The 14177-nt window shown below is 50.4% G+C and overlaps 2 protein-coding genes across 6 annotated transcripts in view; both read left to right on the forward strand.

Annotated features, from left to right (window-relative positions):
• Nucleotides 1–9541, forward strand: part of LOC120898695 — a 64032-nt gene extending 54491 nt beyond the window's left edge. For 3 of the 5 annotated variants that reach the window (XM_040304876.1, XM_040304887.1, XM_040304905.1), the window contains 4 exons: nucleotides 2862–3139; nucleotides 3212–4459; nucleotides 4545–4730; nucleotides 4799–9541. In XM_040304876.1, the coding sequence (XP_040160810.1) occupies nucleotides 3088–3139; nucleotides 3212–4459; nucleotides 4545–4730; nucleotides 4799–8586 (5274 nt within the window). In that variant the 5' untranslated portion in view covers nucleotides 2862–3087 and the 3' untranslated portion in view covers nucleotides 8587–9541. Of the gene's footprint in view, nucleotides 1–1024; nucleotides 1192–1334; nucleotides 1359–2861; nucleotides 3140–3211; nucleotides 4460–4544; nucleotides 4731–4798 lie in introns of those variants that run through there. The other 2 variants (XM_040304896.1, XM_040304914.1) reach the window with 2 other exon arrangements.
• A 1927-nt stretch (nucleotides 9542–11468) lies between these two features.
• Nucleotides 11469–13322, forward strand: LOC120894551 (putative serine protease K12H4.7). The gene is made up of 2 exons (XM_040297204.1): nucleotides 11469–11951; nucleotides 12030–13322. Exons 1-2 carry the CDS (start codon nucleotides 11524–11526, stop codon nucleotides 13123–13125), a joined length of 1524 nt encoding a protein of 507 aa, XP_040153138.1. The 5' UTR covers nucleotides 11469–11523; the 3' UTR covers nucleotides 13126–13322.
• Nucleotides 13323–14177: the final 855 nt, after the last annotated feature.

Below are 14177 nucleotides of genomic sequence, written 5' to 3' on the forward strand. Positions count from 1 at the left end.
GTTGCGCCCTCTCCACTTGGTGTGGCGGCACAGTAGTGTTGTAGTCGTTGCACATCTCCAGCAGGGTGCTCCGGGCGGGAACGAACGGCCAGGTTGAAACGGCTGCATTTCAATCAAAGCTAATTATCGTACAACAATCGAACGCTCTTGACGTCCCCCCCCCCTGTGCTACCGTGCGGCGCACAAACTATTTGCAATGCAACGCTCCCTGTCGGCGATGATGATTGTGTCCTTACCTTGAGGCCAGAGTGTTGCAGTACTTGCCGCTGGCAGGAACGAAGTTCGGTGAATACTAAAGTGCGATTTTCATCGCGCTTCGTTTAAAGTTAGTGAAAATGATTATAGTTTCTAGCTGATGTATGCGCGAAGGGTTGTTGTGTTAGGGTTAGAAGCAAGATAAATCAATATTCCACTGTTTGTAATGACCTTCATGTAATTTCTTCTTAAACAAAAATGTATAGTAAAGAACGTGGATTAATCCAAATATGTGACACAAACGTTTACACAATAACAAGTAAGGTATTAATCTGATTGACCTAAACGACAACAAACGATGACTATGGTACAGCTTGTGGACGTGCGGTTACAAAGAATCTGCCGGCTCTCTCGATGTAAAAACCCTTCAAGCAGTCCACAAAATCGTACCTTGCACTGCGATTTATTATCTCTCGGACGCGGCTATCTGCTGTGACATGGGAAGCTTCCCCATATCTCACATTGGCGACCACTATGTACTGTCCGCGGCCAGTACCTGTAGCTTTCCAGCTGCGGAAAAGGCTGTATCAACACACTGGCAACACGTCTCCCTTGCACACAAAACCGCGTCCGTGTGTTTGTGCGCGCGGTGGGGGCCCTATTACTGCGGCGGTCTCGCTTAGAGAAGCTCACGTTATCATCGCCGTCATCATCATCAATGATCACGAGATACCACTACCACCCCCAATCGGTACGCCCCGCAGTAATACACACGTTGCTGCTGCTGACTGAACCCTGTGCGGTAGAACTCGACGCTGAACACGACTTTTGTTTTAGTTAATTTTTATCACTCTGCGCCGATAGTCCAACGCGCGTACCACAGGAGGAGGAACTCTCGCGTCTCGCGGCCTCTTGCGCACACAGTCGGTAGCGCACAATTAATTTATCGAAGGAAGGACGAGATACGCCACAGGCAGCGGAGGAGGCCCCGTGGAGGTAGGATTGTGCGACTGTGCATGCACTGATATCTGATCAGATTTTAATCAGTGTGACGCGTCATCGGAGGGTGCTCTAGTGATAGTCGAAAGAGCAGGCGGGAAGAAAAAATGCGTTTGATGATTCAATGTTTTGCCGAGAGAGTGAGAGTGGGACGGTGGTTTGTGGTGAGGACCGTAAGATCAAAACCTGTGTTGTTGAGTCAGCTTATAAATGCGCCGAACATCCGTCCTCCGTGTTACCAGTGGCTTAAACCTCTTTTATGGTCTTAAAAGCTGCATACGTGCCTAGGAAAACACAGTTGCTCAAAACCGCCACACACAAAAAATATAGGAAACAAAATTCTGATAAACGTGTCTGCGCGAGGTCATGTGTGTAAACGCGCTCAAGGGTGGTGTGCCAAGCGGTGAGATATGCGGCGTCAATCAAATCATACCGATGATAAGCTAAATTGCTTCCAGCACGGCAGTAAAGAAACGGCACATTCCAAACCGTAATAAGCGCGACTGCAGGATAACGTTAAGTCTAGTGTTGTGTGGGACTTCTTTTCGCTTTTTTTGTTTTAGAAGGATGATTTCTATGCTGCCCCCTCACTAAAGTTGCATTAAAACTCATTCTTGCACAGTGCGCCAGTACGTGCTAGTCGCTACGTCCGGTAGATTAACGTGCAATATTACTCTTCAGGCTCATATTTTTATCGTGGTCAGTGGGGGAATGTTGACTTTGTAAGATCGCTCTGCTGTCTCTCTTTCGCTCTCTTTCTCGCTATGCCTCATAATTGTTCCAGCAGTACCATAGTTCAAACAACCGACAACCGCTTATCAGATTGCGGAGGAATTCCGCCAGATTGGACTGAACTTGTTGACAACGGTTGTGGGCAGCACCTATCATCAATAACGTACCTATTGTCTGTGGAGCATTGAGTGATGGTTGTTTTTTCGTTTGTATTCTGCCACCATCATCTCTTCTCCTTGCCAAACACTACGCATCACTTTTGCGTTGTTTTATGAACGGTTAATACTGAGTGTGTCAAGTGGTTTAAATTATTCTAGCAAAAAAGATAAACACACACTTTCTTGAAATTTCTAAATAAAGTCGTTACAACTATGTCTTTGCCCACTGTATACAACACTTGCAATGTGGGTAAATATTTTGGTTCGCGGTACAATTTTTCTACCACCCTTTTGGTGGAACAAGCTGAATAAACCGTCCAGCTTGCCGGGGACCGTTGTCCAGCTCATCTTACCCTATGTATTGCCTACCAAGCTGCTGCTGCTTGCGTTTCGAGTACGTCTTGGACACGTGACCACACTGCTGCGAGCCGGTCATTAAAACGTCAGATCTTTGATGTACGGCAGTAGCTGAAGTTTACGCGCGGCTGGCAAGTAGGGGGACGACGGCACATGCAAGACCGAAGGGGGGCAGATGAAATTTCCACATGCAGTCAAACAATCGTTCTCACGCTAGCCAAACACCACTCGAGCAAGCGTCAAACTGCGCGCGCGTACGTTAAACGTGTGTATGCATTTTGCGCAACATCTTTGCACGGAGGAAGCACGATCGGTAGTGAAGTGCATCTCTGCTGATACTCTATTTCCGTTTAGAAGATGGCACTCCATCAATATAAACAAGTCGCTAATGTATTGTTTCATATCTGTGTCTTCTTTCAGAACTTTCTTCGAGCCGAAGAGAATACCAACCATGCTTAGGATTGTGATGCTGTAGATACAGGTTCCACTGCATATTCACATATCGTTTTTGCTAGGCAATTAAACAACGTCAAACACAGCATAACTGCAGTTACCACAGTACGCAGCTCCTTTTTGTAGAAGCTGATCAAATATACATCCAAACATTCCAACCACACAACACACATCCACCTTAAAGCCAAACAAAATGAACGGATTATCGACGCTTAACAGACTGCTAGGAAAAAGAAACAAAGATGGTAAGTTTAAAACGCGTGTTATCCAGCGTCAGGAGCTAACTCACCAATGGGATGCACTTGTGTCCATTTCAGTTTCCAAATCAACCTCCAACCTCAGTCGGTCCACCACCAACCTGGACGCCTCTAGTCACTACAACAACAAAGTCATACAGCTGCCCGTCGTGCCGAATGCGCCGTTCGAGCAGACGTTCCGCGTGACGGTGCTGCTGCCGCGGGACCAGCTGTACGTAGCACGCGTCGGCGCGAAAACCAAACTCTCCACCCTGCTCGAGATGGTGTGCAGCGACAAGCTGCTGGACGCACAAAAGTACGTCTTTCGCCATCCGGCCGACTTCCAGCAGGGCTTCGAGCTGGACATGAACATTGGCGAGGTGGGACTGAGCGAGATACGCATGATGTCGCGCAAGGAGCTGGAAGCGCTGCGCAACAGCGACTATCGGCTGAGCACGAGCGACATCTTCCGGATGCACCAGAAGGGGGCACGGGAAACGTCCGGTGGAACCTCCGTATCGTCGTCCGATTTGAGCCGCACCTCGAAACTGGCCCTCAAGACGACGTCACCGTACAGTTCGACCAACTCGCTCAACTCAATGGACTCGTCCGGCGTTAGCTCGAGTTCGCGTGGTGGTGGTGGTGGCGGTGGTCACAGTGGCACTGCAAACGGTACGGCAACTAACGGACACAGCCAGATGGGCCCACCGGTAGCACCGACGCGCAAGAAGCGACTTGCTCCGCGCCCACCAAGCCAGAGCTCCATTCCCGAGGTGTCGCGTGTCCCGCCGCAAACGCCGCCACAACAGTCGAACGGCGGAACGCCGGGCGACAAGCACGGTACAGATGATCATATCTTCAAAGAGCCCCAGTTACCGCCGTACTCCAGGCAAAATTTCCACGTGTCCACGCCAAACTTGTACGATCGGGAGCTAAAACCGGCCGACATTATCAACAACAATGGCAATGGTAGCGTGCATCCGAAAACTGCAAACGGTGACCGAAACGGATATTCGGCCGATGTTCACAACAACAACAACAACAACATACATGATGCGCAAAGTGCGATGCTGGAGGAGGAGGATCGCAAAAACCTCATCAATACCAAAACGTCCTACAGTACGCTTAAAAATCGGCCAACGTCCATGTACATTATACGCGAACCGGACACAACAAACACGCTGCAGCGCTCGAGCGAGAACGGTGGCAGCATGGTCGACATACATCATCACCATTCCCGGGCATCGTCCAGCTGCTCGGATGCGAAAGATCCGCGGGACTTCCAGGACATGCCTGAACCAACGCCACGAAAGCGCTTGAATTCTAGTGGTAAGCCGAACGGGTCAAACCGCGCAGCAAACAACGTCAATGTATTTGATTTTTACTTTACTGTTTTCTTTTTTCGCTTTTGCAGCCAAAAAATCCAAAGCACCAGCCCCGCCGCCGAGAGCAAAGACAACTACCATCACGCCGGTGCCGACGCCCTCGCCGAGGGCACTCACCCGCTCGACGCTGGATTTGCTGCGGGACAACGATGCGGCCATTTCCGAAACGGATTCAAACTTTAGCAGCGAACCAGATGATACGCATCGTAACAGAGGTAAGAAACTCAGCTTGAATGTGTTGTGGGGAATAAGAGAAAACATCAATTTATTTCTTATTTTAAAGAATCGCGATTGAATGCCGTCAACGGTAGTGTCCACCATGCTCCGTACACACCGCAGCAGCAGAACGTGTCGAAGGTGATGCTGAACGTAGAGCAGGCACCGCTTAACGATCCGGTCGTAACGTCCACCACACCGAACAACAGCGAGAAGAAGCACCAGAAGAATGGATCCACTTCGTCTTCTGTGTCTATTAAAATTGTCAGCAATGGTGTTGGTGACGCACAATCGAAACCCTCATCGACGACACCCATCGTATCGAAGGTGCAGATCGGAGGAAACCTACCCGCCCCGTTGGATCTGCCAACTTCACCGGGAGATAACAGCTCGGACGAGGAAATCAAAATCTACAACATCGAGTCCGGCAAAGCACTGATTAAGAAGAAAACACAGAATGGTACCGAAATGGAGCAGGAACAGAAGAAGGCTACACCGGGCGGAGGCACTACCCTCACCAATGGAGCAAAGGTAAGCTCGTCCAACGGTACAAGCATCGAACCGAATGGCGACACAAAGCAGCAATCGGCTGAACAGCAAACCAACGGTGCTACTGCGGACGAGGAACAGTGGACGTACAAGCTGCCCGCACCGCCAAAGTTTGCCGATTCTTCCATCAAAACAAGCGATTACGATGAGCGTGGCCAATTTTATCGACCGGCTTCTACCTTCGTCGACAATACGACGCTGCGCAGCGATATGCTGACGGTCGTTTCTGATGAGCAGACGGAGCGTATCGAACCGTTCATCCAGGAGCGTCTGCAAACCATGCTCGACCTAACGGCAGGCCGTGATACGATGCAGCCACCGTTTTACCCCACGGTGCTGGACCACCGGCCGGATAGTCCGGTGAGTGTGTCCACGGAAACCGACGCTACCATGCACGTTTCGGAGGATGTTCCACCACACATTAGCTCGGATCTGGAGGATGGTTATCGTGTCGGTGCCGAGAGCCGATCGGAAGCAAATGGCGCCCCGGACAGCAGCCAAGAGGCGCGCGAAGTGTGGCTCCAGACGCTTGAAAAGCGACGGGAAAAGATAATCGAGAGTGAGTTATCGACGTTGAGCGAATCCATCGGTAGCGGTGGTAAGGGACCAGCAGTTGATGCACCCACGGTGTCTCGCACACAGTCGGTGAACGATAGGAAGAGCAGCGTAATGAGTGAGCTCAATCAGCTGCTGCGCGAAGGCGTTGAGCTGAGCCGAAAGGAGGAGACGGAAATTGCCGTCGTGAACAGGAGCAGCTTGGCGAACTTTAAAATTTCAACCTACAGCAGCTCGGAAAACAAGGAAAACATCATTACCAGCACCACCACCACGACCATCGTGGAGAAACAGGTGCAGCAGCAGAACCACGCTGGAGGAAACGACGTGCCGGTTGTACCGAACGGCACTTCCGAAGCGAAACACGTGCCGGAGTGTCAGGAAGAGGAGGAGGAGGAGGAGGTGCAGGAAGTCGATGTAATCGTACGGCGCAAGATATCGGTCGATTCGATCACCGTCCGTAAACCGCACTCGCTTACCCAGAGCAGCGACGAGGATGACCCGGTCGGTCGACAGGCCAACGGATATGGGGCTGCGGGTGCGAGCGCCAAGAAGGAACTGGCCCCGGTCAAGCGTCGCAGCTTGACAATGCTCAACAAAAGCCCGAGGGTGATTAATCGGTCCGATTCGTTCCACTCCACCCGGTCGGATTACATACAATCGTTGAATTCGCCTGCTCAAACCGGCACGAGCACATCCGGGCCGTTGCATCTAACGCCAAGAAGCACGTCGTACATTTCGCTAATCGGTGCACAGCGGTGGGAAAACCGAGCGGCCACCAGTGCCTCGCTAGTGACCGCAGCGAACTCTTTCAACCGTCGGAAATCGGCCAGTGAGCTTAGCATCTGCGATTCACCTTCCCTGCAGAGCCTGGAGGTGATCAAGAACATTTTGAACACATCGCGTAAGAACAGCATTAACAATCTGCACCAGACGAATGGAAGTGCGGTGGAAGGTTCCCCGGCGGATGAAGGTATCGTCTTGCCTTCGATGGCTGCTATCAAGCGGAATAGTTTTACCGACATTTCGACACTGGTACAACTGAACGGTGGTACCACCAAGGGGCACATGAACAATGGTGCCGGAGGTTTGATGAGCAACGCCGTGCGCAAGGATAGCATCGAGGAGGCAAAGATAGAGCAGGAGCCTGAGCCGGAACCGGAAGTGCAACCGAAGCCGGAACCTTCAAAGGCTGATCTGAAACCAGCTCTTGAGGCAAACGTTAACAAAACGGAAGACGTGAAGAAGGTTGAACAGAGCGTTGAGAAGCTGGTGGAGAAGCAGGTCGTACCAGAACAGAAGCAGGTAGAAGAACCTGTTGAGAAATTGATTGTGCAGAAAACGGTTGAGGAAAAAACGGTGCAAGCCGAATGGATTGCTAAGAAGGCAGAGGATCAGCAACTGGCAGTGGATTTGACTAGCGAGTCGAAGAGCGACGATGAAAAGCTGCAGAACAAGCAGCAACAACGTCAGCAGATTCAGCACGTGGCTGTCCCGGCGAAGGAACCACAAACGACGGTCGTTAGCATTACAACTACCAACACGGTGGTGAGCAGCAGCAGCAGCAGCAGCTCGAGTGTCGCCGGTACACCGTCCAACGAGTCCGACACGAAAAAGTGGACCTACCAGGGACCACCGACGATAAGCTTTGCGACGTGGAACGAGCGGCCCAAGATCGACGTGTCGATCAAATCGGATCGGGACTATCGGTTCGGTGGCAGCTCCACGCTTCCCCGTGGATTCCGTAATGTGAACAACGTAAGCAGCACCAAGATTAGCATTGGTCCGGGGGGCAGCACCACTACCACGGTGGAATCGAGCAGCGGATACATACGGCGAACGATCCATGAGGTTGAGCAGTCGCAGCAGGAAGAAGTCGTTTCCAATGTGCCATCATCATCATCAGCAGCAGCAGGAACCCCGTCCCTGGGACGACAGCAGGACCTGACACCGGCGGTGGTGAAGCTTCCGGCGACCGCGCCGAAGCCTACGACGACACCGCCCGGCGAACGCTTACCGATCGTGCGTGCCGTCGAATACAAGAAGAACGTTGCGCAACGGCCAACACCGCCGCCGGTCGAGCCAAAGCCTTCCTTCTACTCCAGCATCGGCACCAACGTCAGCAGTGTCAGCATTAATGGGGCAGCCATTCCCTCCCCCAGCGTCAGCACCAACATTAGCCGGCTAAGCTTCGGACCGAAACCACCCACGGTGCTGCAGCCGACGGTGCGCGGTTTCAAATCGCTCGACATCGATCCGGCCGGCTCGTCCGGCACGGTGAGCATGCCCCGCTTGCGTCCCGTTTCTATGATCGATACGAGTACGCTGCGCAAAACGACCATCCCACTGGTGCCTGCGGCGAGCGAGGATGAGGCTCCGAACTCGTTACCCTTTTCCCAGCACACTCTTCGCCGGACGGGATTGAAGGACAAAATACTGGCCAAGGATCCGGCCCCCGTTGCGGAACCGATTACTACGATTACCAAAGTGAGCGTTACGCAAACTGCTCCTGCTCCTGCTGCTCCTGTCACAGTGGCTGCGCCGGCACCAGCACCCGTACGGCCCGTTTCCCTTCCGGTAGCGGCACCCATTCCGCCACCACCGGCACCGATGCCACCGACCAAGGCCTCTCAACCCGTGGTGCGTGGTGCGATCGTGAAGAAACCCGCCACCACGCCGGCCATCGATCCGCGAACGGCACTACTGGATGCGATCCGAAGCTTTAACAAGGATTCGCTGCGAAAGGATTAATAAGGAGCGCTTGTATATGTGTTTCACTTCCTTTAAAGGTGGGGCTTTTTATGTAGTTTCCTTTTGCTTTTGTTTTGCTATTTTGCTTCTACTTTTGTTTGTAGTAATTTATGTATGCTCACCATACATATATTGTATCCATTCCCATACACCTCGTTGTGTGCGATGTGAGGCGCTTTTTATGCTGATGTCCGTGATACATGTGCTTTTTTGCATGCAGAGCATAACATCATCGCCGGGACAACAGTACATTGCATGCATTTTTCTCGCATGCATCGTTTTATTTACCTTTTCTTTGCTTTTTAAACATAGCAGGGATTTTATTAAATCTTACTTACCCACCCACCAACCCTTTGCTGTAACATAGTTGAAGCGTTAACCGTTTGCGCAGCTCTTGCGGGTAAATGCACATTTTTGCACAATGCAATTGTTATCTTTTATTATGGAATATGGCAACTAAACCTACTGGTACTGTCTGGTACTGTGGCTGTTTCAGAAACGGCACATGTGTACATGTAAAACTGATATCAATAATCCACAATACACACACACACAAACACAAAACACAGGTACTCGGCAAGCAGGGACTCTTATACGAGCACATGATAGAATAGAACTAGAATATAATGCACACACTTCCCTGAAGGAGGTGTGTTTTGTTAGTCAGCATGCATACAGTTAGAAGCAGTTGAGCTATAGCGGAAAGCTATTTCGTGAGAATTACGCTTGAAAGGAGATGTATCTGTAGGTGTATCAAATAGCAACGTATGTAGAATGAAAGAAAGTTGAAGAAAAGAGTGGAGAAAGGCTGGAACCGTTTCACGTTGGTTGTGTATATTTCATTGATGTGTATTGTTAACTATGTTTTCTTTTTAATGGGAATTGTCTAATACCTGCAGTCTAATAGATATTGTATGAAATAAACATGTGGATATTAAAAGTTTACTAATAACAACACGCTGCTTCTTCCCTTGTACCTTTAATTGAAACATTGAAGGAAATGTTATCATGGAAAGAAAATTTTGTTAAATTAGGTAGTTTATTTTAGGATCTCTTTCTCTCTCTCTCTCTCTCTCTCTCTCTCTCTCTCTCTCTCTCTCTCTCTTTCTCTCTTTCTCTCTTTCTCTCTCTCTCTCTTTCTCTCTCTCTCCCCTCTATCTTCCACGGATTTTCTTTCTCTCTCTCTTATATTTAGTTAAACGTGGTTTTTTAAACCTTACTTTTAGCTTGAATGTGAGCCCACGTACGAAAATCCAGATCCACCTGTTTTAGTCTAATTTCCGTTCGCATATTGTCTGCGCTCGTCCTCCGTAGCCCAGCTTTTTGTTCCTTATTTTCTTTTCTCTGTTTCTTTTTCATGCGTTCTGGCCAGATTTCCTTTTTTTTAAAGAGAAAGAACATCGCAAATAGCTCTCGAGCCAAGTAATTATATATTTATAATAATAATAATCGTCAACTCGTACGACTTAACAACATGCTCGTCATGGGTTCAATCCCCAAATAGACCGCGCCGCCATACGTAGGACTGACTATCCTGCTATGGGAGGAAATCAATTAGTCACTGAAAGCCAAGCCCACAAGTGGGTACAGGCAGGCCTTGACCGACATCGGTTGTTGAGCCAAAGAAGAAGAATAATAACAATAACAATAATTCGTTCCAGTAATTACTACACGTAAAAAATTTACGAAAATATCTTCAAACTCCACTCATGCTAGCTTGCAACCGTAGCGCAGCTGGGACATGCAACTAAATAGTGGAAATTCCCAAATAAAGATACGGTATGAACCTGCCAAACATAGCGTCACAAACGCATAGGAATACAGTCATTACCACAATCCAGTCCAGAAAACGCATCAAAAGACGAGCATTAGCTAATTTATTATGTTTGCACACTAGTGCAGTATTTACTCTTTAAAGTTTTGTAAATAATTTCTTACCTTATCCAAAATTATTATACTTTTGGAACGGATCGCACCTGACTGGTTCGGAACGCTACGCGCATCACTACAACTGAATGTCGACGTTCGATTTACGCCTGAAACGTATGCAACACTGATTTGTTGAGCTATCGCATAGTTATGCAACCCACATCACTTGTGTAGTCGACAATGTTTAATTTCCCTTTTCCTTTTTTATTCAACAGCATGAAATGCTGATCAGTTCAATCGCACCAATTTCTAAGCCAAATCTATCCGACAAAGGAATAATGTTGGCTTTTGCCACTAAATCGACTAAAATTTGAAACCTTTTGATAAACTGTGGTCTTGTTAAAAAAAACCTTGAACACTTACTGATCCATTCTTGTCATTATTATCGTTATCAGTTTAATTTTTTTCCAAATAAATATTATGAAGTAAGTCACCATTCATCCGATAACGATGAGCATATCTGTTGCTTAATACGCTGAAACATCCTTGAAACACCTCCACCATCCTGCTCTAAAACAAACGCCCATTTACCTCACAACTGCAACTGCATCGCCCAACACACCCCGCTATTCCGGCGGATTAGATAAGACTGTGAGTCGGGTTGAAAATCAGGCGCTCGCCTGTGCCTGTATTGGGAATGATTTTCAAAATGACCATCCTGTACCATTAACTTCCGCGTGATATTGCAACGCGCATTGTCACGGCACGTCCCGTTGGATTTATTTCTCCCTCTGCATTCCCCCTGCAACCCGGCCGGTCTTCCCGTACGCAGCCTGTACGCGGTAGCCGCAGGCGGGTCTATGATTCTTCCCCCGTCATGGTTGGAATTCAATTTGTTTCGATAATATTACTACGATAAGGATTAAATCCGACCGTTTATGGTCCGCCCGGATCGATGACTGTGTCTTGCGGTGCTCGTCCCGCCGGCCTTCCTATTTAACCGGCGTGCAAACGACTGGAAACCGTTTAGTCTTTAATCGTGCAACCAACCGTACAACCGGCCTCGGGATGAAGCTTAGCTCAGCGAGTGTGAGGCTGGCAGCGCTGCTGCTGCTGGCCGTGATCGTCGTTGCTTCGGGCAAGTCGATCGACAAGATCCGCCGTCTGCCGCCCGGCATCGAGCGGATGTTCACCCGCAAGGATGGCATCCGCCCGCCGAAAGGCTACGTGTCGCAGAGCCCTCGCACGGTCGAGGGTCGCTTTACGTCGCGTGTGAATCACTTTGACCCGCAGAACCGGGACACGTTCGAGTTTAACTATCTGCACAACGACCAGTACTACCGCCAGGGAGGCCCACTGTTCATCGTCGTCGGTGGCCACTATCCGGTCAATCCGTACTTCATGGAGAACAGCCACTTCCGCGATGTTGCCGCACTGGAGGGCGCCTGGTTGGCCACGAACGAGCATCGTTACTTTGGCGAGAGCTACCCCACCGAGTAAGTGTATGAGGAAGGTCGTTTCTTGTTGGGGGTTAATGTCTAACAACTCCGTTTCCGCTTGCTCGTTTTTGGCAGAGATCTGTCGACGGAGAATCTTCGCTTCATGCGCACGGAGCAGGTCCTGTTCGATCTGATCGAATGGATCGATTTCCTGAGGCGCGAGGTCATGGGCGACCCGAACGCACGCGTCATTCTGCACGGTGTGGGATACGGCGGCTCCTTGGCTACCTGGGCCCGCCAGCGCTTCCCGAACATCATCGACGGTGCCTGGGGCTCGAGTGCGCCGGTCCGTGCCACCACCAACTTCGAGGAGTTCGCCGTCGAGGTCGGCAACATCATCCGCGAGCGGGGCAGCGACCAGTGCTACAACCGCATCTTCCAGGCGTTCCACACCGCCGAGAACCTGATCGATGCCGGCCGCACGGAGATGATTTCGGAGATGTTCAACACCTGCGACCCGGTCGACACGGACAACCCGCTCGAGGTGGAGCTGTTCTTCTTCGCCATGATGTTCTCGCTCGAGGCAGCCATGGTGGAGGACTACGACATTGAAAACATTGGCCGCGTGTGCGATGCGCTGACGGACGATGAGTTCGGCACCGGGCTGGAGGCCCTGTCCGCCTTCCTGCTCGACCGGTACGCCGACACACGCGAGTGCTTCGATCTGTCGTTCGAGAACTTTATCCGCTACCTGACCGATGTGGACATCAACGCACCGGCCAACGTGGAGTTCGGTCTGCGCCAGGCCGGCTACCAGGACTGTACCGAGTTCGGATACTTCGAGATGACTACCTCGCCCGACCAACCGTTTGGTACGAAGGTGACGTACGATCTGTTCCTTGCCGAGTGCCAGGCCGCCTACGGTGACTGGCTCTCCAAGGACGTCGTGTATGAGGGCGTGCGCCTCACGAACTTCCACTTCGGGGCGACCGATCCGCGCATCACCAACGTGCTGTACACGAACGGTGAGCTGGACCCGCTGCGGGCCGTCTCGATCACCGAGTACACGAACCTGCTGGCCAATGCGCGCGTCACGCCAGGAGCATTCATCGGCCAGGACATCCAGTCGATCAGTGGCATGGATTCGGAGGAGCTGCTCGAGACCAAGCACATGGCGGAGCAGTACATCACCACCTGGCTCGGATCGCCGATCAGCCCGTTCCGCAAGTAGACCCACCGTAGCTCTGTCTTCTAAGTCTAAGTGTAAGCGGTCACCGGCCCAATCCTGCCTTAGCCCGTCACCAAACGCATGACCGTACATCACGCGGTCAAAACGGGTAGGATCCACCAGCAACGCCAGTGCGCAAGTGTCCGCGTGAAGAAAAAAACAATAACAACAATAAAAACCTAAATCTAACACAAATAGTAGCACTGACTGACTTCCATATCATTGCTTCCGTTCTTTGCTGTGCTGCGCTTTCCGTCTTGATCGTCTTACTATTATTACCTCGGCATTATGATGGGCTGGTGGTGTAGGATAAGACGGTAATAGCCTCATTAACGACCCGGCACATCAGAGCCCCGCAAATGGGTGGCACCGTTCAGCATGAATCGTTACAAATTTTCGGGCAGGCCAATTTAGATAAGAAAACTGTGTGTCCGTTTTGTGTGTGTGTGTCGATGGCCTTATGGTAGGGCTGCCGCGGCTTGCTGCTGATTTATAGCCCTATCTGAGCAGGCCGAAACCTTGGCAGGTGTTATCGCAACCGTGACGAAGCAACCATTGCCTGTTTCGAGGAATCCAGTACGACGTCCTGACGAAATCGAGTGAATTGAGTTACGTGTGGTTGGGGCATTTTTTTTTAATTTACCTACCAACATCTTCCAATTCATTTAAGCCCAAAAAGAGATCCAGCTGCACAACTGATGCGGACGATCAAATCAACCAACAACCCTGTGTTCGTGTCTTGGCAGTGCATTGAAGTCTCCTTTATCCTTTACTCGTAAAGCCAGGCACTCGAATTGAAATTCATTCACGCATTTCCTTCACTGCGTCGCCGTTATCATCCTATGAGAACCGTCCGAACCACATACAGCCGCAACCGATGCTGCTTACGCACTTCCCAATCCCAACACGATTACACGATACACCAGGCAACGTCATGGCAGGCCGTGCTTTTTTCTTATCGTACTACAGGTACTTTCCGCGCTTCCAAATATTCTCAGATCCTTGATAAGCGAGCCAGCGGTTTATGGTACTCTTTTGCGCTCGTTTTACCATCA

The sequence above is a fragment of the Anopheles arabiensis genome, chromosome 2 (assembly GCF_016920715.1).
Source record: "Anopheles arabiensis isolate DONGOLA chromosome 2, AaraD3, whole genome shotgun sequence".
Taxonomy (NCBI): Eukaryota; Metazoa; Arthropoda; class Insecta; order Diptera; family Culicidae; genus Anopheles; species Anopheles arabiensis.

Bases quoted from the DNA above. Each gene is read 5' to 3' on its own strand.
- LOC120894551 (XM_040297204.1), top strand. From the start codon at position 11,524: ATGAAGCTTAGCTCAGCGAGTGTGAGGCTGGCAGCGCTGCTGCTGCTG. The intron at 11,952-12,029 runs GTAAGTGTATGA...CGTTTTTGGCAG, and splicing joins GGCGAGAGCTACCCCACCGA to AGATCTGTCGACGGAGAATC.